This window comes from Aplysia californica, unplaced genomic scaffold (genome assembly GCF_000002075.1).
Source record: "Aplysia californica isolate F4 #8 unplaced genomic scaffold, AplCal3.0 scaffold00337, whole genome shotgun sequence".
In the NCBI taxonomy this organism is placed as follows: domain Eukaryota; kingdom Metazoa; phylum Mollusca; class Gastropoda; order Aplysiida; family Aplysiidae; genus Aplysia; species Aplysia californica.
The window spans coordinates 306,414-332,039 of NW_004797607.1; the positions used below are offsets into that span (position 1 = coordinate 306,414).

Below are 25,626 nucleotides of genomic sequence, written 5' to 3' on the forward strand. Positions count from 1 at the left end.
TGTCTCACTTGCAAAGGACATGTTTAATTCTTGCATGGGGAAGATATTTTAACAAATGCCCCATAATTTTTGCTAAGATGTAGTAATACAGACAACCCAAGTTTACCCTGACAGGCAAGGTCAAAGCTGCCCACCTTCTAAGTTGTCCATATTGTGCTGAAAAGGAGGTGTAAAACTTTGACAGTCATTTTGAGGTTTGTTGGGGGGTTTATTAAATCACTTGTGTTTTACCACTCAAGGAGTTCCAGCGACGTCTTGGAGCTAAACAGCCAGTGTATGATGGCATCAACCGTGCTGGTAGCACATTGCAGAGCCGCTGCCCGACGGAGGACAAACCTGCCATCCAGGCCCTGCTGAACGACCTGAAGAACAGATGGAACGCTGTGTGTGGGAAATCTGTGGACAGGTAGGCACCAGCTCTTGTACTGATGTGTTTTTTCTTGTTTTGTTTTTTAGGAGGAATGGGGGTAAGCTTAAGTGTCAATGATTATATTCACCTCCTTCACACATACTCACACACATGCCTGTACATGCAACAGATGCTTTCTTGCACTCACACTCATTACTAGCTCATACATATATACACATTCATACATTCATGCACAAACACGCAACATGCACATGACACATGAGAAAGAAAAAAAAATGCACCTGGTAAGAAATATCAAAATTAGGATAGATAACCATAACTTCATCATTTCACGTAAGGACTCAAAATACAGTTGAAATTGTCTTGACAGTCACCCATTGTTGGGTAGAGAAATGGCCATCTTGGACGTATGGATGTCTTACACAGCGTCATTGTAATGTGTTTTAAGAAATAAGTGCAAGGAGGCTAATGGGAACGGGCAATTTGTACAGGTGATTGTCTTGTTCAGGTGGCCGTTACAGCTAGTTTGACTGTACTCTCTGTCAGTTTCAGCCTCGTATCCATGGCTCACTGAAGACCCTTAAAATAGAAGGTTTGAAACTCACACCTATGCAAATGAGAATAGTATCTTTGCATATGAAGTCATTTTTTCTTTTCTTCCTCCTGCAATGAAATGCTTTCTAATGTCCTCAGGCAACGAAAGCTAGAGGAGGGCCTTCTTTTCACTGGTCAGTTCAACGAGGCACTTCAAGCTTTGCTGGACTGGCTGGTCAAGATGGAACCAGCCCTGGCTGAGGACACTCCTGTCCATGGTGACCTCAACACTGTCAACGGATTCCTAGACACTCATAAGGTGAGGATTTTTTAGTTGATTTTTCTTGAGCTTCTATGTACCTGGGACAGCAGGCCTTTAGTTATGTTTTTCCCTACTTGTGCTCGTGGGAAACTCTCATCCCCAATGGACCTATCTGAAACTTGGATACTTTTTCTGCCCTCCCCCCCCCCCTTCCCCTTCCCTGATCACTGTCGCCTTTTTCCATCAACCTTTTGTTCAGTGATCTTACTTTTTCCCACAAGACTACATTTTTTGTTGTGTATATGTGATTCTGTTTTACTCAAAGAAACAGACGTACAGTTTTCAGTTTGTTCTTGTTACTGATACTTTTGTTTTATTCTCTTCCCCCCCCCCCTGTGTATTTTGATAACCAGGGATTCCAACAAGAGCTGGGTGCTCGAGCCACCACGGTACAGTTTGTGCGCAAGTCAGCCAAGGACTTGATCGAGAAGTCCACTGAGGACATGTCCCATGTCCAGTCCCAGCTCATCGAACTCTCTGCCCTATGGGACCGGACGTGCAAGCTGAGCGTCAGCAAACAGGAGAGGCTAGAGCAGGCCCATAGACTGGTGAGTGGATGCTTGACCTTAAGCCTTGAAATGTTATGGTGTTATCTGGCCATAGTCGAAGATAAGAGTAGGATAAAGAAATACAGTACTGAGGTTAAAATTGTTAAACAAATTTTGAAAAACATGCAACAAAAAGTGGACTTTCACTTTTTCGATCAAGACAAAAAGTGGACAGAGATCTTTCTTTTTTTTTTTCAGAATATTTTCTTCCATCAAATGTGAACTTCATCCTTTTCAAGAAAGAAGATGATCAGCATGTGAAAATAACAGCCTAAATCAGACTTTTGCCAAATCAAAAAGACTCCTTTTAATGTTCTTGGCACAATGACTTACCATCTTGTCATATAAAGTATAAATGTGTCAAGACACGGTAGGGTCAGGTACTTGTCAACTTTTGAACATGTAGAGTTATTAATATCATCTTAAAGCTTGTTCATTTGTCTTGCAAAATCATGCCTTCGAAACACCATGGGTTAGGATTTTGCTTCCAGCTTTGTACTCTTGGTAAATGTAGACTCAGGCCCCATGAGTTGTGAATGGGAGGCGAATTGTTAAAAGAGTTTTCCCAAGATGTCTAGAACAGTATAGTCAACGCTTTTCACTTATGTCTGGTAATAAGTTGGTGCAAGATGTATCGTAGTTTAATTTTTCTGTAGTTGCTATAATAGAGTTTGCTCATATGCTCGGTGCCCGCTTGCAGGCTGAAGAATTCCACAAGAAGGCCCATGGGTTGCTTGATTGGCTGGCAGATGCAGAGAGACAACTCCGCTTCAAGGGAATCATTCCTGACGAGGAGTCAGCCATCTTACAGCAGATTGATGACCACAAGGTTTGTGTTTGCAAAACTCCACTTTCTGTTTTTATATTTGAACTTGTAAAATGAGGGGGGGGGGGGGGTAAAAAAATTTTTTTGAGAAACGGCAATAGATTTCAGAGTAAGGATTGATGACTGTATGACCATTCAGAGAATTTTGTTCTAGTTACTGTATAGAAGTTTGATATTTAGAAGGCAGTACTCAAACCTCTTCTCATTTCTGATACAGTTGGTTGATTTGTGTTCTTGTGGGGTCTGCTCTTTCTCCTTGGTTTTCTTTAACTGTTATCCTTATCAGTTCTTAGTAAAACAGGGCTCTTGTTGTGCTAAGTCAGCCTGAACTGCAACATAGGAGAACAATAGCTTTCGTTTGACTTCCTTAAACTGACATTTAATGTGACTGCTTCTGTCCACCTCAAGCCCATCACAAATCAGATCCATGATAACCATATTTCCAACAGCACTCTTGTTATTACCCTTGTTACTGAGTAGTTTTAAGGAGAGGGGGAGGGGGGTTCTGCTTGATATCAGTACTAGAATGGGTGGATTGAGGGTGTCACTAGTAGGTCCTACTTCTTTTCTTTCCCTTTGTTGTTTCTGTCTCTCTGTCTTGCTTTTTTCCTGCATTAAATGACCATTATTGTGTGGATTTTCTTCTTTTTACTGAAAAAAACCCAACTAATATCAGCACTGGTATTGTTTTAACCGCAAAAAAGTATTTTTATGTTATTTTTTTCATCTCTTTTGCTGTTACTGTGCAGAAATTCGAGGAGTCCATGCTGAGACAGGAGTCGGCTCTGAGGGAAACGCTCAACATTGGTCAGGACATTATGAAGAGGTGCCATCCAGATGCAGTGTCCACCATGAAACACTGGCTGGGTGTTCTACGCACCAGATGGGAAGAGGTAGGATTTTCCTTTGTCTATTGATGGGAGAGTTCTGACATATGACTGCTCTAGACTGCGGTGTGTGTGCACTAATGCAAAATGGATATGTGTTATGGGTGAATGAAAGGAATGACATGGAGTAGAGAGTAAAAATCGTTCAATGTGAGATGTTATGGGTGAATGAACAAAATGACATGGGAGTAGACAGTAAAAATCTTTTAAATGTGAGAGTAGGTGTTTGTACAGCATACGCCTACTATAAAATGACCACTTTTTTCACTGTCCTTTCGTGTATAGTTAATGTATGGTTGTGAAAGTTTTTCTTTATGTGGTTGAACTGGTTTTTCTTGTTTTTGTTCATATTTTTTCTTGTGTGAATGATTATGTGATTGGTGTAAAGCGCTCAGAGCTTATATTAGTATGGGATAGAACGCTATATAAATGAAATCTATTTATATTATTATTATTATTATTATAATAATATTATTATTGTTACTTTATATGAAGTATTACATCTGAACAAAAAGAAATGATAAATGCTTTGTGTTGTTTGACAGCTGATGGGCCTGAGTCGACAGAGACAGCGTCGCTTGACAGAAGCTATGACCAATGCAAGGAGAAACAACACTTTGTTAGATGAACTTTTGGCGTGGCTCAACGGGGCAGAGGTCAAACTCACTGACCTTGACCGTGAACCCATACCAAGGGATCTTCAAATTATTCAGGACCTGATCTCCCAACACCAGGTGAGTGGAAAAGAAATTGTTAAGTGGGGTGATTGGGGGGGGGGGGGGGGAGTACTGAAGGCTCCTCCACCTCCCTCTAGAATTCAGAGAACTCAAGGCTTTTTCTGCCCAGGTATTTAACAGTTTTTTCGTACTTGCTCGGGGTGAAAAGAATCAATATCAATATTATACGAAGATATCTCCAACCTTATCTTGTAATTTTTGCGCTATTGCTGCTGTTTTGGGAATTTTAACATCGTCATATTCTGTGCATCCACAAAATTAGATAAAACACTTTTTGCGCTGAAAAAATGCAATTTCTTTATCTTCCAAACTTGATTCTTTTTTTTTAAATTATTATTATATTAACTCCTATGGTAATTTTGGTTTCAATAGCATAATTTGAGACCAAAAAAAACAAAACATGATTGACCAGGTTTGGCCACTACAGGGTTACCGTCAAACTCCGACAATAAATAGTTTAGTTATTCAGGTTTGAATGAATTATATTGCACTGCTAACTGTTTGACAGTTATTTTGACAATACTGTTTGACAGTTATTTTGACAATACTGTTTTCTTCACTTCAACTCTGATCAAATTTTTTTTTTGAGGTAGTTGTTGTACCTGATTTTTTTCAAAACGTGTGGGACAGCAGAGATATTTTTGTCATGTTTTCTAGGGCTTCCAAAATGAGATGTCCTCCAAACAGCCAGATGTGGACAGACTAACCAAGGCAGACAAGAGGAGAGCAGGGTCTGTGACAGATTCTTCCCACATTCCAGTGTTCCGTGGTTCCGGTCGGTCCACTCCGAGGTCGAGAATTCCTACCATCCGGTAAGTGAATTTTAGTGAAATAATATTGTTGTTGGCTCCGAACTTCCATTTATATCACTGATAACAAGGGCAATAAAAAAAATTTTGATGTCTGAATTAAATATCATTTACAGTATCTAGCCTCTTGTGTGACTTGAGACCTATGTGCCCTTTGTCAAGATTATACATAAATATGTTTCCTTTCAGAGCAGAAACAATTTATCTGGTGTTTGGTTTTAATCTCATTTACCAGTTTCCCTTGCTCTTTTTTGTTGCTGTTTTCTTTGTGACCTTTGAATGAAAAAGGAAAATACTTGTTTCCCCATCCTCCAGAGTTGACCGAGCTGACAGTTCCGGCCGAAGGACACCTGACCACCATGGACGTAGGACACCAGAACACTTCTCCGGCCGCCGTACACCAGACATGAGTGGTCGCAGAACGCCTGATGTTTCAGGGCGGGTAACTCCTGACCACCACTCAGGTCGCAGAACGCCAGACCACCACACCGGTCGGCGAACGCCTGAGCCCGCCTTCAACAACCCACGCGTGGGAGGCCTCTTTAACAAGTGGCGTCAAGTCTGGCTTATGGCCATGGAGAGACAGCGCAAACTACAAGATGCTCTCGACTACTTGAATGAGGTAAGTTTTCTACAACACAGCTGTGGGAAATTCATTTTGCTACACAATTTTGTGGGAAATTCATTTTGCTACACAATTTTCCAGTAGACAGTTCAGTACTCACCAGATGTTTTCTTAGCTGTACTTGTTTAGTTGAAAGGGTTTTTTATAGGTGTCATCAGTTACTATTTGTTCTGCTATGTTTCTTTGGAAATACGATGTTTAATTTTTCATGCTTGCAATAATAAAATCCGGGATTATTCATAAAAGTATTGTAGAAATGCCATTACGTTTTAAACTGAAGCATCCTTGAGCACTTGTCTTTTGTCCTACATGTCCTTATATCTATCAATACTTCAAGTTTCCATGATGAATAGCGAAAGTTCTCTGAGAATTTTTAGATACTGTCATAACTTGCACTTTGCTTTTTTCTTTTTGTATATCATTGGCATAAACGTCTCCTTTTTCACAGATAGAGCAACGTAAAGCTAAGGTTTGTCATGAGTTGGTTGCCACACAATTTTTTCCGCACAGTCATTTCATCTATTTGACCAGTGTTATTTCTGTGTTCATGTTTGACTGGATGGGTTTTTTCAGGACTTTGGATTCTTTGATGATAACTCCAAACTATTGCTCCTACTCACAATGAAAATTTGTAAAGTTTCGCTTCGTGTGGATAAGTGTTATCTTCCCATCCTCCTACTGGTGTTTCAGATCAAAGAAAGATTTTTTTTTCTGTTTAAATTGGTAATGGGATTTGTTAAAATGATATTACCCTATACCGCGCTTCAGTGAACAGGATATTTAAGTACTCTGAATTATGCTTTAGTAGATCGTAATGATGAACAAATTGACCTCACATTTACGTTCATTATGATGCATCGTCTGTCACAGATATCTGACATTTCCAACTTACAAAAATTTCTTTCTTTTCTATTTTTTTCACAATATTTCTATTATCATTTAATAAACTTACATTTTATTTCATCATAACTCTTGAGGCCCTATGAAACTGACAAACTTTGTTGTTTATTGATTGAGGGCTTAAGTTCTGTTTCTTATACATCTGTGACATCTGTGAAAGCAATTTTGTGTGTGTGTGTTCAACTGACTATATTTAAACAAAAGTGTGTGTCACCAGCGAAAGCTTTTCATCAATATAGCTATTGAGTGAATATATTCGTACACATTGATGTTTGCAGTTTTGGAGCACTGTCAAATAAACATGTCTGAATTTTGTCAAGATTCTTTCTATCATGGCTTTTCCAAGAAAATGATTTGTTCTCTCAAAAAAAGCTCTTTTTTTTAGTTTACCGGGTTGAATACAAACTGTTTTAACACTTTCTACTAACTTAAACTTTTTTTTTTTTTTTTTTGAAATGGCACAAGTATTAGACATTGTGTTCAACTAAATTGACGCTGTGACTTGAAAGGTGACATGGTGGTAGCAGACTTATTAGTTGTAATGAAAATTGGGAAATACATTACTGTTATTCAAGATTTCATTTTGGACGCTTACTCATCTCACTGTGTGGACACTTACTTTTTAAAGACTGTCGAAAAGGAGAAACTTTTTGTAGTCATGAATGAAATCGATACTAAAATAGTTTTCGACAAAGTCATTCATTATTTGAATTGCAAAAACAGATTCAACGTAAATGACAGAATCCTGCTCCAATTTTTTATGCTTAAGTGACATACATGCAGTTATTTTGTCTTTTGAACCCATTATTGTTCCTCTTGTCAAATAGAAGTATTCCCTTTTTTTAATTAGAGTTGAAAAAAAGTTCTAATAGTTTGAGGATGGCAGTGGATAGTCAGGTTATTCCTGTTTTTTTTGTAGATGATTAGGTCATGGATTCTGATTCTTCCAAACACTTTCTCTGTGTTTTGTTGGGTTTTTTTATCCATTCTTGTTTTAAAATTTTTTTGCTCAGAATTATGTTTTCATTTTTCATCCACTTATTAATTTAAAGCAAGACATTAAAGTGCATTCTCTATAAATCTGTTGACCAAGTACGGGAATTATGTGTTGGATGTTGCTCTTGGCAACTGGTTGCACTGTCTTTCTCATGATATTCATTTCATTTGTTGATTTCACAATTATGATTCTGTCAGTTTCACATCAGAAACATTTTGTTCAAGCATTCCTATTTTTAAGGAGATTTTAGATATTGAAATTTGTTACAGAAATAGAACCATATAGTTTTTGTTTGTCTCGAAAGAAAGGGGTTAAGAGGCACAAATATTTCCGAACAACCCAATCCACAGATACTAGTAAGTGAAATATTTTTTTGTCACTCGTACTGTCTCCAAGTGTAGAAAATTAGGGTCATAGTAAGCTGGAAAACATTTTGGTCAACCAAATCATTTACAAATACTTTTAGAGGCTCACATGCGCTTTCATTCATTCTCACGTTTGCAGTTTGAGACAATCTAATTGGGAGAAAGCCCCTAGCAGTGTTCTTAAAATGTTACTTTTTTCCCAAGGTTTGATTGTTGACGTTTTCGTCTTTTCCCTCCTGTACAGTTGGAGAGGTTGAAAAACTTTGAATTTGACGACTGGCGCAAGCGTTACCTCAGGTGGATGCACCACAACAAGGCTCGCATCATGGACTTCTTCCGTCGCCAGGATCGGGACCGAGATGGACGTGTCACACGCCAGGAGTTCATTGACGGAATCCTCATGTCCAGTAAGTCACATAAATCCCAAGTATCATTTCACTGAATCTGGCACATTTTATGTGAAAGGTATGAGTGTCTTGCAGCCTGTTAAAATTCGCCAGATCACTTCATTTTAATGATTACCACAAAAGCACCCAAAGAGTAAAAGGCAGGGGGTTAGATGGCACTGCTGTTTGGGCTTTGTTCTTATGTCTGCTTCTCTTCCTTTTTCCTTTCACTAAATGACCGTTATTGTGTTGATATACATTTCTTTACTTAAACAAAGAAAAAACAAGAATAAAATCATACTGCACATTGAGGCTTCATCACTTTTTTTTTACCATTTCCATCTTGTAGACTGGGCTATTTCCCCCTTTCAAAGTATTTTTGCCATTCCAGAATTAATATCTACAGTGAAAATTAAATTTTATATAGGCCTACTTACTTTTTCCTTTCATATTTGCCTTTTTCATTGTGTTTAGAGAGACGCATTTAATTTTTGTAATTTGATTTTTTTTTTCAGCTGTAGGGCTTGTGTAGTATGTTTGAAGAAGTGTTTTGGGCTACAAGTGCATCCAACAGTTCATTTTAGTGAGACAAAACATATGACTGACGGTTTAGACTGTTTGTCTCTGAACACATTTAGGCAGGATCCATGCCTGTCTGTAGCAATCTGGGTGTCACTCTACCTCAAAATATTTCCATAAGGTTTCTGAGGTTAATGGATATGTGCTGAATTTTTATACTGCTTTCTTCCCTGCAAGTGAAATGTATTTTGTAATCTTGATTACCCAACAGGTCTACTGTACATTTTTCAGTTTGAGAGTTTTGTGAACTCACATTTTAAACTTTTTTTCGAGCAGAATTCCCTACGTCTAGGCCAGAGATGGAGGCTGTTGCTGACATCTTTGACAAAGATGGTGACGGTTTCATCAACTACAAGGAATTTGTGTCAGCTCTTAGGCCTGACAGAGATGTAAGTACTGGGACATTTGATCTTTAACTTTTTTTTTCTTCAGGTTTATGGATAGGCCTATCACAGATTATTTTGCTTTGGTAACTTAAAAATTGTAATTGAATTAACTCTGTTAATGGTGTTCTTGAATGAAGAGAGGTCCTATCTTCTATTGAAACAGGATATTGTCATTTAAAAAATAAAAGTTCTGATATTTACATTCTACCAAGTTAGTTAGCTCTGATTGTTTGATGCTTGATTTGTTGTGGGCATCAGGTTTTATTATTCCAATTCTAAACTTACTTTTTAGTTTTAAGATTATCTGCACTCTGTCTTATTGGAGACAAAGATTTATTTTCTGATCTGACTCGTGGTATGCTTTATGTTGAAAAGAGGGTACATCTCAAATTTTGTTAACTTTCTAACATGGACTTGTGTTTTTGCTCTCAGGTGAAACCAGAGACAGAGTCGGAGAAAATCATGGATGAGGTCAAACGCCAGGTGTCCAAGTGCACATGTGTGAAACAATTCAAGATACACAAGATTGGAGAGGGAAAATACAGAGTGAGTCTCTTTTTTTTGTCCTTATTGTGTGAGTCTGTCTGTGTGTGTGTGTGTGTGTGTGTGTGTGCGGGGGGGTTGTGTTTGGAGAGAGCAAATTTTTTTAGAGTCTCAAGATGTGTTAATGCATGTTTGTGAGTGTGTATTTATGTGTATTAAAGTGAAAGGGCACGAAAGAGAGAGAGAGATGGGGTCTTTGGTTGGTAGAGAGAGAAGGAACAGGCATCACAATATTAGAGGGCAAAGGTAGAGTAAATCTCTCTGGACTAATGAGTTTGTGTTTTGTTCTCATAGTCCGTGCTTATGTAACCTCAGTACTTTAGTAACTATGTTTTGTCTGTTTCGAATCTTTTCAAAATGAGGAGAGAGGGGGAGTGCTTATAGATGAAATATTCTGTCAATTTCCCTGTAAATATCATCTTCTTCTGTTTCCCTTCAGTTCGGTGATTCTCAGAAACTTCGCCTGGTCCGCATCCTTCGTAGCACAGTGATGGTGCGTGTCGGAGGTGGCTGGATCGCTTTGGACGAGTTCCTGGTCAAGAATGATCCGTGCAGAGGTAAATGTTTTTTCTTTTCATTCTAGCTTTTGAAAGAAGCATACAGTATTTTCATAGCTTTTGGTTATGTATTTAAAAAATGTTTTTATGTGACTTTGTTAATGTTTGTTCCTGTGTTTCCCTTGTATTGATAAATAATTCCATATCTGAATGTGTTTTCAAACATATGAGGTAGGGTGTATTCTGGAAGCTCTTTTAAGAGCGTGTAGGTTCCAGTTTTCACAGCTACTGTGTAGAAATGTCGGTGCAGTTCCAAGCAATTGATTGTTTGGTATGAATATATAAGGCTTTAGGTACTACCATACTAATTAGTACGAGGCAGTCTAACATTCTGTGCTTTGATATCTGCAGTATCATTGTAGAACTAGTAATAGTTTTTTCCAAAAACTTTTTTCGTCTTTTAAAAAAAAATATTATTCCAAAAAATGTGTCGAGTAGAAATTGATAATTTTAGCCCACTTTAAAGCTTTACAATAACAGTTTGAGAGGCGCTGACTTAAGCAGTTGGGTCTCTAGATAAAAAGCCTAATTTTAAAAGTCTAGTTTTTTTTTACTTCTTTTATCCCTTACAACTTCATCTCTGTGAAAAATATGCATGCTCAGCTATACGTTACCCATCCATGGCAGATGCAACTCATTTTCACTGCCGCGTATATATATGAATAGATTATTCCTTTTTCCTCTTGCCCTGATGTTATGACTTACATTATGCTGTATACTGATGTATTTTCATCCTTCTTTTCCCCGTGAACACGAACAATCTCTGTGGCCTCTCAGAGTTTGTTGAGATTGCTGGTAAAATTGAATTTTCTTATATATCCCATGAAAGGCAGCGGGACATTTTAATTCTTTTTCACAGAACACTGACCTTCATAACACACACACACACTGGTGCGCAGACACACACACTTACAAACACACAAACAGACACACGTATGCACGCACATGTGCGTGCTCACATCATGCCCACTCGCACTTACCCACACAGATGCACTAAACTGCTTGCTTTGTGTTATGGTATCGCAGAGGTTCATGATTTTGTTTATCAGATGATATCAGATGATATCAACTCACGGTCTCAGACAATCCTCCCTACATCAATTGTGTTTGATTTGCCCTTTTATTTTCATTTTACATTTTCGCCCCTAGCTGTAGTTTTTAGTTGTTTTTTTGTGTGGTTTTTTTCTTTTACAAGCCTATTACCAAAGACTGTGAACTACAAGACTGTTGTTTCGGTTGTTTTTATTGATTTGTGCAACTTCATATAGGCTAATATTGGCCTAGTTGTGAAATACTTTTTCTTTCACCAGCATTTATCTTTATGCCGGAAAATTGTGTTCCACAGAAAGAGAACCTTTTGAAAATGTGCGTACTAAGCTGATATAACAGTTTGTTCAGAAATAGCGAAAAATTGGAGGATGAAAGTAAATACGTGTAATTATGAGCTTTCAGAAAAGCAGAATGCTTGCATATTACTGTAAGCGATTTCTGTGTTATTTGCTGAAATAACATGAAAGAGCTATGTGTGCCTCCATTTGTTGTGGTAGGCAAGGTAGTCAGGTCACGCAGCACAGTTCAGTCATTTGTCTTATAGTTCACAGTCTTGAATAAGATTTAGCTGCCTTTGTTAATCCATGATCATTTTGTTTTAGTACACAGGGAAAAGAATAGATTGAATGTCTATGAGGACATTAACATGCTAGGAATGGCCCTTATGACATGCTTCAAGTTTAGTGAACATTTATTCAAGTATTGTGGGGTATTGATGTGGATGCAAGAGGCAAGATCTATCTGTTGACCCATGTCATCAACAGAACCTGTGAAGTCAGAATAGCTAAAAGTTTGGGGTCTTTTTTTCTTTCATTAACATGGTTCAAGAACTAGATTGTATTTGGGTTTTTCGTCTTGTTTTCTTTTGTTTTTGTTTGGGTTTTTTAGGGTGGAGGGAGGGAGGGAGGGTTCATTTGTGATGATTTGATGTATTTCAACAGGATATTCATTGGGAATTTTGAAGCCATAATGAAATATTTTTCTTTAGGAATTGCAGGTGCTCAGTGCTAAAAAAAAAATGATGCTGTTTGATTATGGGGAAAGCAGCTTTGTTTTAATTTTTACTTCTATCATTTATTTACCTTTTGCATTTGAAACCATTCAGAATTTCGAAAACTGTCACCCTACCGTAAGTATAGAACAGCATAATCAAATTTATGAAACGTGTATTGAGTTGTCTCCGTGTACGCAAACACACACACACACAACTTGGCGGATAGGGTGCGCGGTAGCCCATGTACTGGCCTTTCCCCCTATCATTACCCTCCAGCCCTCATCATATATAGTAATGTCACTCAACCGTTATATACATCAACCCCTCTGCCCTTCCCCCCCACTTGATCTCATTTTTCTTTAGCGGAAAACGTGACCAAAGCAATCTTGTGTGTTGGCAAGGTTTCCTCCTCTAACACTGAGCCGTATTTGTGATACTTTAAAAAAAATTATTCATTCATTGCTTCAGCAGTGACAAATTTATTGTATAGGGAATGTTGGAAGAAACGTTGCTCATGCACTTGCACTTGGGGGGGGGGGGGGGGGGGGGTTCTTGTAATTGTCTTTGTTAATGAATAGAAATGTTTTTCGTGGGTAGTGTTAATTGTTTGTAGGATTTTTTCTTTCTTTTCTGACCAATGTATTGAAGACAGTATTTTCATAACTTACTCAACCCGTCAATTGGTGGGGGTGGGGAGGTTTCATCTTATGTAGCGGCGGAAAGAGTAAGACAACGGTCAGAAAAATTAGTGATGTAATGATATAATGATTTCGCATGTACGTGAACAAGGTCACCATCAGACAACTTAAACCTCCAATTTTAATTATTTACATTGAAAGATTCAAAGCAACAGTGCCTAATATCACGGTAGAGTTTAAAGTGACAGCCAAGTGTTCATATTTCCTGACCCTCTCCCATGCTAGTTTTTCATACACACTCACCATCCCTGACCCCCACTCACCACCAAAACCCATATACTTATCATCCCCTCCCCTGGCACTTACCATATTCAGTTCAAATTATGTCCAGTAACGTAGTTCATATTTCTTTGTAGTTTTAGATACCCTTAATCTTGTTCTTGTTCCCCACAAACATAGGCCTATTGTTTTTATTGCTACAACTTTTTTCTGCCTTTTTATCTTTTCTTCGCTCTGTGAGCATCTGGACAAACTTGTATAAGAAAGCTTGTGTTTTTCTTGCATCTTTGGGGGTTTCAAATCAATCAGACCCAAAATATTGTTTGCGGAGTATCAAAACTGCACCTTTAACTCATTTAAGATCATGCCAGACTGTGATGTGTTGAGCTGATTGTGAAGATAAAGCTTTCATGACTCTTCACTCTGAGCAACTCCTGTTGGAAATCTACTTTTTTATTCAAATAAGAGGTCATGGCTCTCAGACTATAATCATAGAGTGTTGAAAGGGGCGTTTGGACAAAGAAATGTGTTGTTGATTCAAAGTAGAGATTACTTGTAAAAGATTTTACCAATTGAGCTGGGATTAGAGATTTGAATTTATATTATCTTAAAAGTAGATAGCTTGGCAGAGTTGTAACTTGTTGATCATGGTCAATAAAAACCATGAATATTATGTTGCAGCAATAACATCCTGCTTTTTGGGGGGGGGCTATCCTGTAATATTACTATAACAATGACTGAAAGGGAAGTTATTGTAGGTTTACAGGTTAAATTCAGGTAGATGCAAAACTAAATGAGTTTGGTCCCTGGTCAGTTGCTGCTGAGGTGTGAAGCCTCTTCAACTTGAAGTCCAGCAAATTAATGTTGCAGGTTGTGGTCTTCAGAGTAAATATGCTGTGTTTACACCCCCCCTCCCCCCCACCTTGTTTTTTTATATAATAATACATTATTGTTCATTCATGGAGTATTAATCAATGGTTATATATTTTGTCATTTTTTTCTGTGTATTTTACTGCGGGCACTAACATCCAGGGGGGACAGTCACTACGGGAAACAACCTCCGCTAAGATCCCCCCCCATACCTACATGACACTGACTGCTGTAATAATCATCCCTTGCTTTGTGCCACTGGAAGTTTTAGGGTTACCGGCTAACGTTTTATTTATCATTTGGTAACACACCCACAGGCTAGGAGAGCTTAAGCGTAACCGTCGAACACAGATACGCCTCTCTGTGTTCATGTCCACTCGTTGCTTTTCGCTGCCAAAATGCAAGTCTTACTGCTTTTGTCAATCATACACACTGCTATAGGCTAGAATAATGATGTACATTTTAGTTTGGTTGGTTTTGCTTTGGATTTGGATTGGGGGTTTTTTTGTAATGTAAATTTTGATCTGTACATGACCAAGGCTGTCTCATGGATTAATTGTAATTAATGGCATTGTGGAGATGTAAAGGATGCTCTTGTGCCTTCACAACACTTTCTTCAACATCAGATAGGGGACAGGAGGTGTGGGTGAACTTTTTAAAAATTAATTTAATCAAGCCAACATTGGACACACCTGGTTTGTTTGGGGGTTTTTTAAAATGAAATTCAGCGACTTTTTGGGAAATCCAAGTGTATCAGTTGACATCTGACCTAAGACTTTTGATTTTTCCTGCAGTAATAAGTCTTCATCCTGCGAAAATCCAATTTTGCTGTCTCTCTCTTTGTCTCTCTAACTCTTCTGTCTTTTTGTCTTTCTGTCTGCCTGTCTGTCTTTGTCTCTTTCTCTCTCTCTCTCTCTGTGTCTCTCTCTCTCTGTCTCTCTCTCTCTCTCTCTCTCTCTCTCTCTCTTTTCCCCCCGCCCCCTTCTGTTTAGTGTATTATGCACTTTTACCCAGCCTGTGTGTTCTTCTCTCCTCTACATCGCCATACCTGTTGTTAGTATGTAGAAATAACACCTTTTTTTTTACTAAGTGAGACTGACATAATATCATGATCATGGTCACATAATTTCACATATTGTTCTCTCTCTCTCTTTCTCTGATAATAATATCGTAGTGTGTTTCTGTATTTTGTGTGCACATTACAACTTCGTCGAGGAATGTAAAACCTCTAATTACTCCTGGCACTGCCAGAAGAGCTAACTTTAGCTTTAGCTGATGACTTTACTTATTATCTATGTCTGTCAATGCTCAGGTAGAAAAATTGAGCTACCGTATCATCACAATACTATATTAGTGGCTGAAAATAGAATCGTTTTATTTTTTTGGTTGTTTGTTTAAAGTTAAAGTCATCCAGTGTACATTTCTGTGGTTCTATTAATTTCTTGGACCCATTACACTGAAGTACTTTACCGAAGAAATCTGTATTCAGTGTATCTGGAGTCGACAAATTTTCACGTTTTTTTTAAAGCAAAGAATGTTCGTTTTTATTTTGATTTATGTAATGATGGACTCTTGGGTATATTATAAACAATTATAAAGATTTTTTTGCTTCTTTAGTTATTGATCCTGTAGTGGGGGGAGGGAGGGGGGGGGGTATATGCAGTGTTAACCTGAGTCATTTGTCCACTCTGGATGTTGTTTTTGTCTTGAGTGTGATACTCTTTGTTGAAATATTTATTCATGAAGGTCTTTCAGTTTTACTTCTACAGGTATATGACACATTGTGTTACTGGCTGATATTACGGATAACTTTTGCCATTCAGTATTTGACTTTGTTCAAGTCTCAATCTCTCCACAGTTTCTTGCAGGTCACTCAGTGCATCAACTTGAGTTGGTTGAAGTTCAGATCCCCATCTCTTTTGTGATCAGTATTTTCCATTACTGATGTCGGAGATTTTCTCAAAATGTTATGGCTTACAATCGTGTGTAAATGTTAGTTTCTCATTTGTGTACTTGTTTTCTCTCTGAAAAGTTGGCCTTTGGAGGAGGAAGCAGTTCCGTTTGAAACGGCGCTATCTTCACCATCAAAATCCTGATGAATGTAGGTTGACCTTCACCTTCAGCATGTCGTGTGCTGAAGACGTTGCTGTTTCTTGTGCCTGGCTCCTCCTGCTCCCCTTTCCATTCAGTTTTTGTCATGGCTTTTGACCTTTTTTTATTCCTTCGTGGAAAAATTCCTGGTTTTTAACTGGCCTGAGTTTGTCTTGTAATGTTTTTGTGTCTCTTAATGTTGCCCGATTTATTTTCATGTGCATGTTGTCAAGATGTGTGAGTAGGCCTGAGTCCAAAGGTTCCTTCAGCAGCAGTTTGCATTGTAAAAGAAACCTTTTTCCGCGGGGCCAGCAATGTGAAATGGACTTACGCTTTTTAATTAATTTTTTTTTTTTTTTTTTCTCTGATGAAGTGATAATTTGAAAATGAAAGTTTTGTCGCTTTATGGTTCAAGTTTATCTTTAAAACATTTTCCTGTCGATGTTGTACTGAAGCTTTATGTAAATTCTAACTTGTCGGGAATGTTTCTTTTGCTGCATTATTTTTCTCAGATCTTTTAATACTATCTAAATGCCAACTGTGTCTCTTTGAATTGAGAAATGTCTGACTTTCTCTCCAAAGATATTTGTGTGCATTTTGTGTGCTAATTATTTTTTTCGAGATCTTTGCTTGGACCATTTTGTTATATATGTGTTGTGGGATAGGCCGGAGTTTGATGTTCCCATAGAAGTGGTACCTGTGCTTGATGTGACCCTTTTGGTTTCATTCCAGATGTGAATTTTGTCTACTGTTTTGTTTATTTCATGAGTATTTTAGTGGATGTCCCAATTGAGCTGTTATAAATTGGGGAAACTGAATCATCTAATAAAGTGTGAATAGTATTAGTATGAACGCTGAGACTGAAATGATAGCTATGAGACTCAGCTACTGTGAATGCACACACTGTGAGCCATGTAGCCCTGTTGTTCCACACTGATAGCATTACCTCATGAAGTAGGCCAGAGAATGTAGGAATTTGGCCCTCTTATTTGTTTTGTCACTAACCATGAAAATATTCCTGTCGTCCAACACCGCTGGTATAAAAGCCAAATATACAGAAAAGGTACTGTAATTATAAGACCTTTCAAAATAAAGATGAAGCTGATTACAATGAAGCCGTTCACAAAAACAGAACTAAAAAGTTGGTGAAGAAAAGAAAAAAACAGAACTAAAAAGTTTGTGAAGAAAAGAATAAAGTTAAAAAGCTGTAGAGAAGTAAAGAAGAGGAGGCTGTCATGTTGTCTCTTTGTTGATGTGGCTAACTTATCGTTGCCACAATCTATTTTGTTCCTCAATATTTAAAACAGAATAAAATGTTTGCCTTGATAGGAGTGCCAACAATAAATTCTTTAATTTGTCAAGTTTAGAGAATCACAAATACTACCTTATGCAGTTGCAAGCGCCGTAAAACCTCTACTAAAACTAAAATCACAAATTTCTTTGTGCCCTTGATAGAGGATGCAAAGTTAAAGCTTTGCATGATGACATAGTAAACAGAAATGGAGTAGTTACTAACAATGAACCGAAAATAGGACTGTTGGTAAACTAAATTATGAAAATGGGATATCTGCATAGAAAGGAACTTTCTTGTACTGATATTGTCTTATGAAATTAAAGTATAAAGAGAGGTTGAGACCATTTGAAAAAAAAAATATATTTATTATAGCATAATAATATGATATTTATTTCCTGGGATATGATAACCTTTCGCCTTCTCAGCTATAGTTGAATATGGGGGGGGAGGGGGGGATTTTTTTAATTTTCCCTGTCCTCTACCCTTTTCTTTGCATTTTGCATTTGTATTTTTTATTAATTCTGGAATGTGTCACCATGTCCATGTGTGAAAGTATATAAGTAAGTACGTGTAATTTTGACTCACAGTCTCCCCACAACTCCTTTCCTTTTCACCTCTACTGAAATTACCCATGGTTCTGTTTGTATTTTTGCCACTTCATAATGAAGGTAAAAATTATCTTTCTATAAAACTCTTGGTTAAAAGAGAAATGTAAATCCCTGAATATTTTGGGATGAAAATGTCTGTTCATCTGACAGTGCATTACATGTACTATGATTTGCTTATCATGGCTTTCAATTTTAATACCAAAATGTTGGTTTCTTTTCTTTATTTTTTTGTGCTTCACGCTGTTTTCAGGTTTTTATTATGTTCCCTTGTCTTGTATTTTCTTAGATGTTTTATTACGTGTACACTTATTTTTATTGTCCCAGCAAAAGACCTGTGATATATCATTGTTTCAAAAGATGTCCGATTTGTCACTAACCGGCATGGAACCTTGCGGATTTCATCACTCACAACTTTATGTCTTGATGTTGTCCCTGGACTTACAGATGCTTTATTTGTTCTCTTGAGCTTTCCCAGTTATGAACATTGCTGTTCACCGTATATTTGTTGTTCTTTGGAAAAGGGTTTTAGGAATTGTTAAAAGTTTTGTCACAGGTTGCCACATCACAATTTTTTTTCTTCGTATAACGTGTAGGTTCATGTTAAGCAATCTAAAAAATTCGCTCCGTTCATTATTTTGTATGAATAATAGTGCAGAGGTTTATTCGTAATTTATTTGATTTTTCAGGGTTTCTTTCTTATGTTGGGTTGAGATTTTACTCTCTCTTTTTTGAAGGGATCAGTTTTGTTATGTTGAGAAAGCAGTATGAATGGAAGGAGAAGGTTGAGAGTGTAAGAAAAAATATTCTCATGTTTCTGAAATGTTCTGCTTTGCTTTGTAATCATAATAGATCTCTAGTGAATTACTTTTTTTTTTTCAAAATCTAATTTAGTAGATCTTGTGGTTTTGAAATGGTTCAACATTCTGACCTTCTCTTCTCTCCCAACAGCCAAAGGTCGGACAAATGTGGAGCTTCGTGAGAACTTTGTTCTGGCACAGGGTGTGAGTCAGTCCATGGCAGGTTTTGTGTCCAAGTCTCCTGCTGGCAGTTCCAGTGGCTCGTCCTACTCAGGCCGGTCAAACAGCACAGCTAGCGGACCTGTATCTAAGGTTAGACTGATCCTACTGGCTACTCATCACCTCAGTTGAATAATATTCTGTTTCAGCTTTTCACAAAACTTGACCTGCTGCTATATACTGTGCTTCTGGAATAACATTTTCTCGATATTCCCTACTTTTCAAGTTTGAAAGTCAACTATGACAAATTCCTTGAACTGATTAATCTTATTGTTCTGTATCCTCTCAAAGTGCGACCAGTATATCAAATTTTAATTAAAAAGTTGGAATTATTTTGGGAAAAGAACACTTTTGTACAGGAGGGATGAATTGTAAATAATTTTGAAAAAGATAAACAAAAAGGGTTGAGGATTGGACTTTCATGTTCTTAAAAATTTTCTTTTTTCATCTTACAAATTCAAAATGTAGGCCTACTTATGAATAGTAAGTGGCTCTGTTTCCATTGTCCTTTCAAGATAGTGTGCATCATGATCTTATACTTATAGTGCTGGGATGTCAAACAAAAGTATGGCATGCTGCAGAAAAATAGTTAGTTGTCCCATATTTCAAGACCATAAGGAATGATAATGCCCCAAGTCCCATCCCTAATCATTTGAATCTTTCAGAATTGTATCCATGTTCTGTGTCTTAGTTTGTTTTGGACAATTTATACTCTTTTTTGTCATGATATGGCTCATAGGTGAGAGAAAAGAGCATCGGCCAGTCACCATGGAAACAGCGGACAAAGACGTCAGTTGACGGGGAGGTGCATCAGATCATGTCTCACACAGAACCAGATGGAACCAGACTCATGAGGCACAAGGTCACTCGAGATCTTCATAGTCCTCGCAGCCTGCAAAGCCCAGGTCAGTCGTACAAAAGATCTTTGACCACCTTGATACAATCACATTTGTATACCCTTTACACAAGGCTTAAGCTGCGGGTGGTTGGCAGGTGCTCTAGTGTGGTTTGCTCCTTTTTTCCTATCAAACATCTGTTATCCTGATCTCTCCTCCTTCTGTTTTTGTGTTGTAACACCTCTAATCTTGGGCTTTTATATGACCTTATTGTGTTGCAAGTGCTGTAAAACTTTCTAAAACTAAATCTAAAAACAATGCTAACCCACATGTATATTTTCCTGAGTCCCTGTTCGCCAGGCCTATTCAGTTCTCTCACAAGGCACCAGCCACCTCAACCCAGTCATGTATTTTTACTGTAATCTAGCCAATTGTCTCTGAAAAATATTTTAGGGACCCAATATTTTAACGTGTTGTCTGGGGCTCTGGTGATCTAGAGTTTAAGGTGTATGCCTCTCATTCAATAGGTCCTGGGTTCAAATCCGGATAAGGACTGAAAAATGTTCTGCTCTAAAATGTTCTCCTTTCACATCCTTTCCTGCTCTCTGACAATGTCTTTTCATCTGCCTCCGTCTCCACTTTTTGCCCCTACCCCCTCCTCTGGGCACCTGACTCTTTTTACAGCCTTTCTACTGCTACTCCTTGGCTCCTTCTTACTACTGTCTTTCAGCCACACCCCTGATCTCATGGTAGGTAAGATCTACACCTAGCCTTCTCGGATAAGGGCAAAAAATCTCACGGGTCCCGTATGCAAGTTGCGCACTTTAAAGATCCTTTGGTGGTCTAAAATCGATAAGAGTAGACTTCAGCCACCAGGCGGGCAAAATCCAAAATTTCCTACCAACTAAAAGTGTTCACTTTGTCCCACACGCTCATATGTACTTTTGCAGTTGCGAGCGCCGTAAAACACTTGCCAACAAAATGTTGTCTTCTAAAACTTCAGTGTAGAGCTGTATAGAATTATTTTGTTTTATGTCTGAAAAAAGTTACAGACCCAATAAGTGTCTCCAGTCTTACCTGGGCCAATGGGAAATGGGGGCTGAAAAAATAGTCTGGTGTTGTTAGTTATAGGTACACTGCAACCCCAAAGAGCACACTACTCTTTACAACATGATTGGAATCTGAATTATGGTACCAAAAATTTATTTTTTTCCAGGTTGGGGGGACGAGATAGAATTCTATATTTTAGAGGAGAATCCTTTTTGTTTTTGAGTATAATTCTCTTTAGTCCTTTATCTATCCAGTCCAAGAAGGCAGTAATAAGTACAACTGTCTGAATGTAATCAGTAAGATGTGAAGTCAACACAGAGAATTCTTGGTTTGTTTTTCTCACTAGAGCTTCCAGCTTGCTTTATTATAGGCCTCCTTGACTGACATAAATCAGATAAAAATTGAGAAGGTGGTGTGAGAGCTATTTCTGTCTATAGTGTATGGTGAACTGCAAGCAAATTGTCTTTTTCATTTAAAGATATGAGGAATCAAGCTGTGATTTTGAGCTTTTTCATTCTGTTCTTATTCCAAATCTAGCAAGTCAGATGTTGAAAAAGCTGAGCAATGGACCTGTCATTTTAACCCATTCTTTTCTGCCGCGTTCCCATATGTTTTAATTCACCGGTATGAAGGAATCAATCAATAATTTCAGCCCACTTTTTGTTCTCTCCCCTTTCCCCACCCCAGTGAGTCGCAGCTCAAGTAGAGCCAGCACAACGGGCAATGGTAGCCGTCCGCAGAGCAGAGCAGGCAGTGAGGCGTCCGATGACCCTGAGGTCTTCACCACCATGCAGACCGAGCGGAGAAGCGTCGGCGGTCGCAACGACACGACAGTCACGTACCAGACGCATCGCCTACAGACCAAGAACGTAACTTTACCCACGGTGACCACCACCAAGATCTCCAGGATTCCCAAGATTTCTCCTACAAAGAAGAAGTAGTTTGAGTACATCACTGGGATCCGTGAAGTTTTGAAATAAGTTTGTTTTTTCGCTCGAATTTTCATTGCTTCTCCAAAGTCTTTCATTGGTTGGCACGTGGGTAATTGTTTTGTGAATTTGATCATCAGTTGTAAATATTGCATTTTATAAAGTTAAGCTAATCAGCTGTTTCATTTGACCAGAAGTAATGTGTATTTTCTTGACCCAACTGAGGGCAACTTGTCTTCAGCCGATGAATATGACACAAAATACAGTAAAACATCAGTAGTACCTGCCCCTAAAGCTGAGGACACTTGGCTACAGTTGCCTGTGTCCCATGCCTCATAATCACTTCCTTTGAATACCTCTGCTAAGGTGTACCATGATTGCGACATATTTTCTGGTCCAAAGAGGTTATGCTGTTCTGAGGCAAAGGGGGGTACGTTTATTGATAATAAGAAGGTATGTTATACTGAGGTTTTACTGTGCTTGAGCTTGGAGATGTTCCAAGTTACAAAGGACCAACAGCTTTGCCTATTTGATATGCTTTTTGTAGAGCTTTTATTAACAGCTGGTCTCTGTCTCGTCTGTTCCTTTGCTCTTTCGCTTGTTAGTTTGTAGCCACAAGAAGAGATGTAGTTGCTGTCTTGATTATGATGAATTTTTGGAAGCTGTTCTAATGCCTACTCCTTTCTGTTCTGTTTGAATTTGATGTTTTTGTTATTTTGTTAAGATTCTGTTAGATTGTGAATAATACCATACACGGTTATGTGATCACAGGGCTTTAGGAGATGAGTGGTAGCATGAATGGTCTGTGAGGCTATAAAAGGGTTGGCATATGCCTTCTTGGCTGGCAACATATCAAGGTGTGCAAATGTCTTGACGTCGAGTTTGTACTGATAGAATTGTGAATTTTCCTTACCCAAATTTTAGATCACTTTACTTTTATAAAAACACGTATTGCAATCAAGATTCCTTTGTGTAGCATGTATTCGTCTTTTCCTCATTTGTCAATAAACACAACTGGTTATTTATCAACTGTTATTGTATTGTTCGAGTTAGATCAGAACTTCTTGAATTATATGTTTTTTCAGATTACTATTTGATGGCGTTGTTTGAATTTTCTTTCCTTTTTTTTCCCAGTATCTAATCTTTTGCATTTTTCAAGTTCTGTGTTACCTTTCATTTTGTCTGAACTTATACACTGATTCCCTTCCATGATTGAAATATCTATCTATGTATGCTTCAGAGGTTTCCAGATCAGGCGGAAGCCGTTTTTCTGGATTGAATAAGAAAAAAATATTCCAAATTTTCTATTTTCATGTGTCTTCCCTGGCTTCATTATCGTTCCATGTGAAAGTGTAACTTGAGGACGGTCACTTTGGTTTGTTCCTCCTTTTCAATTATGCACGGTTCCAAATACTGGGATTATTTAATTTTTTTCTTTTTGGCATGTTACTGTGCAAGAAGAGATTTAGTCTATGGCGTTATTAGAAAAGGTTTTTTGTCAAAAGATGTCATTTCTCTTTTGGGGGAAAGAGAACTTTGTCTTTTCCATGAGACCTTTCTGTTAATGATGTAACTAAAGGAATGTTAAGATGTTTTTCCACAAGAATGGGTTCAGATATGAATGAGATTCCTCTCGATTTTCGTTTTATTCCTCCCATTTCTCCATATAAAATACGAAGCTGGTGTGCGCATGCGTCTGTGTTGCTAAGATTCTACAACACTTTTCGTAGAGTTGTTTTTTAAATTTAGTGTTATGGTGCTCTTCTCGTGGTGTAGGGTTTAGTGTGTTGTCTTGTGGTGCGTGTTGTTTGAGCCCGGGACAGGTCCTGTCTCTGTGACTCTAGCGTGAACTCTTTTTGTCTCCTTGTCTCCAGACCGCTCTATGCCAACTGAATGTCTCACTATCTGCCTCACTTGTACATATACAGAAAGACCAACAGAATTGTTTTATTCCCTCTTCTTGTTTTCCTTGTCATTTGTTTTATTTTTCACTTTGAGGAGAATTTTTCCACATACTTTAGTAGGGAGTGGGGGGGCTGACAACACAGCACAGAGGATGTGTGCTTCTAGGCTGGCTCCACTATGTTTGTTTTTCCTGCCTTGCCCAGAGGCATATGCTGAGGTATTTGAGAGTGTGTCCGAAGCTGCTCGTTCCAGGGCCCTTGGGACTGTTGTAAGTAACTTATGAAGAGTATTTGGCACCCATGTTTACTTTCTTCCTAAAGTACAAATTAGTTCAGTCCTGTTATAAAATAAGTATGGTTCTAAATTTTGATTATAATTATGCACCCTGTCTAGGATTGTATTTGAAACTGCAGAGTGTGTGCATATATCTATGCACTGCAAAAAAAGCACATTGTAGGATGCTTTTCTTGATGAATATAATATTATATATATATATTTATATCTGTATTTTCATTAGGTCAACAATTTCCAATATTTAGTTTCTTGTTAAAAGAATCAGGTGGAATGCTTGATACTATCACTAAAATCATACTTCTTTGATGGCTGATGTGCTGTTCAAGGAGATAAATATTCTAACGAATTATTGATGGTTTTAGATCAAATAGTTGCATAAATAGACTGTCTTCTGTTACTCTTTGGCATCCTCTCTAGACCAAGCCAATTTGTTTGACTTTATTTGGGCAAACTACAAACTGACTTTTCTCTTCTGACCCTCAGACATTTAATCTTGCCTCAATATAATGAAGCATAATATACCGGGGGCTCTTTATTGCTATTCTCAGATTTGTAGCTTTAATTAGAGAGGCAAGTGATGTCCTGAAATGTAGTGGAAAATGTTTTCGGTTTTTTGTATACCTTCTGAAGTATATAAAAATAATGTAATAAATGCTATGACATTTTTCTGTTGGTTCATTTATCAGTAGCAATTTAAAGCAATTTTTATATTACTTTGAGCTATCAGCAAAGCTACCTTAGGTGGTCGGATGTAAACATTTGTACGTCAATAAACATAACTACATGAATCTCATGCTACAAGTGTTGGGTGACTCTGTTCAATGTCTTATGTACTCTCTGTCTGAATGTACAGCGACTGAAGTGTCTTTAGGCCATTCCCAAAGGGGGGGACATTTCTCATTCAAGCATAGTAGAACTGTAAATGGGCTGACTCATGTCACGCTCATAACTGTGCCTGATCTACAACAGGGAACGGCTGCATTTTCTTTCCTGATCCTTACTATTGTCATTTTCCTCTACTTCTTTTGTATGTTTGTCACTCTCTTGAGACCTGCTATTTTGGGGTGCCTTGATAGTCGAAGCAGACCTTGTGCTGTTGAAGCTAGAGAGGTGACCAGTCTAACTTAAGTCTGATTCCCTGTAAAGACTTCTCTGTTGACACCCACCCCTTGGCGCTCATATGACCTTATGCAGTTGCGAGCGCCGTAAAACCCTCTACTATAAAAAAAAAAAAAGTGTACAGCGAGATTATATTTTGTCGGGTTTGTAAGGTAAAAGTTTCACCGTGATAACGCATAGGCCAAAAGACAGTCAAAACCAAGTCAGTGGGTGGTTGGCGGGTGCTCTGGTGTGGTTTGCTCCTTCTTTCCTATGAAACATCTATCGTCCTCATCTCCCCTT

At 38.0% G+C, this 25,626-nt stretch overlaps 1 protein-coding gene across 1 annotated transcript in view; it reads left to right on the top strand.

Annotated features, from left to right (window-relative positions):
- Positions 1-25,018, top strand: part of LOC101864076 — a gene marked incomplete in the record, with an annotated part of 143,197 nt that extends 118,179 nt beyond the window's left edge. The window contains 15 exon segments of the mRNA XM_035970909.1: positions 240-406; positions 1,064-1,223; positions 1,580-1,774; positions 2,475-2,603; positions 3,350-3,493; positions 4,033-4,221; positions 4,882-5,036; positions 5,349-5,655; positions 8,165-8,327; positions 9,162-9,274; positions 9,704-9,817; positions 10,254-10,371; positions 19,144-19,304; positions 19,951-20,116; positions 21,785-25,018. Coding sequence (XP_035826802.1) covers positions 240-406; positions 1,064-1,223; positions 1,580-1,774; positions 2,475-2,603; positions 3,350-3,493; positions 4,033-4,221; positions 4,882-5,036; positions 5,349-5,655; positions 8,165-8,327; positions 9,162-9,274; positions 9,704-9,817; positions 10,254-10,371; positions 19,144-19,304; positions 19,951-20,116; positions 21,785-22,038 — 2,535 coding nt within the window.
- Positions 25,019-25,626: the final 608 nt, after the last annotated feature.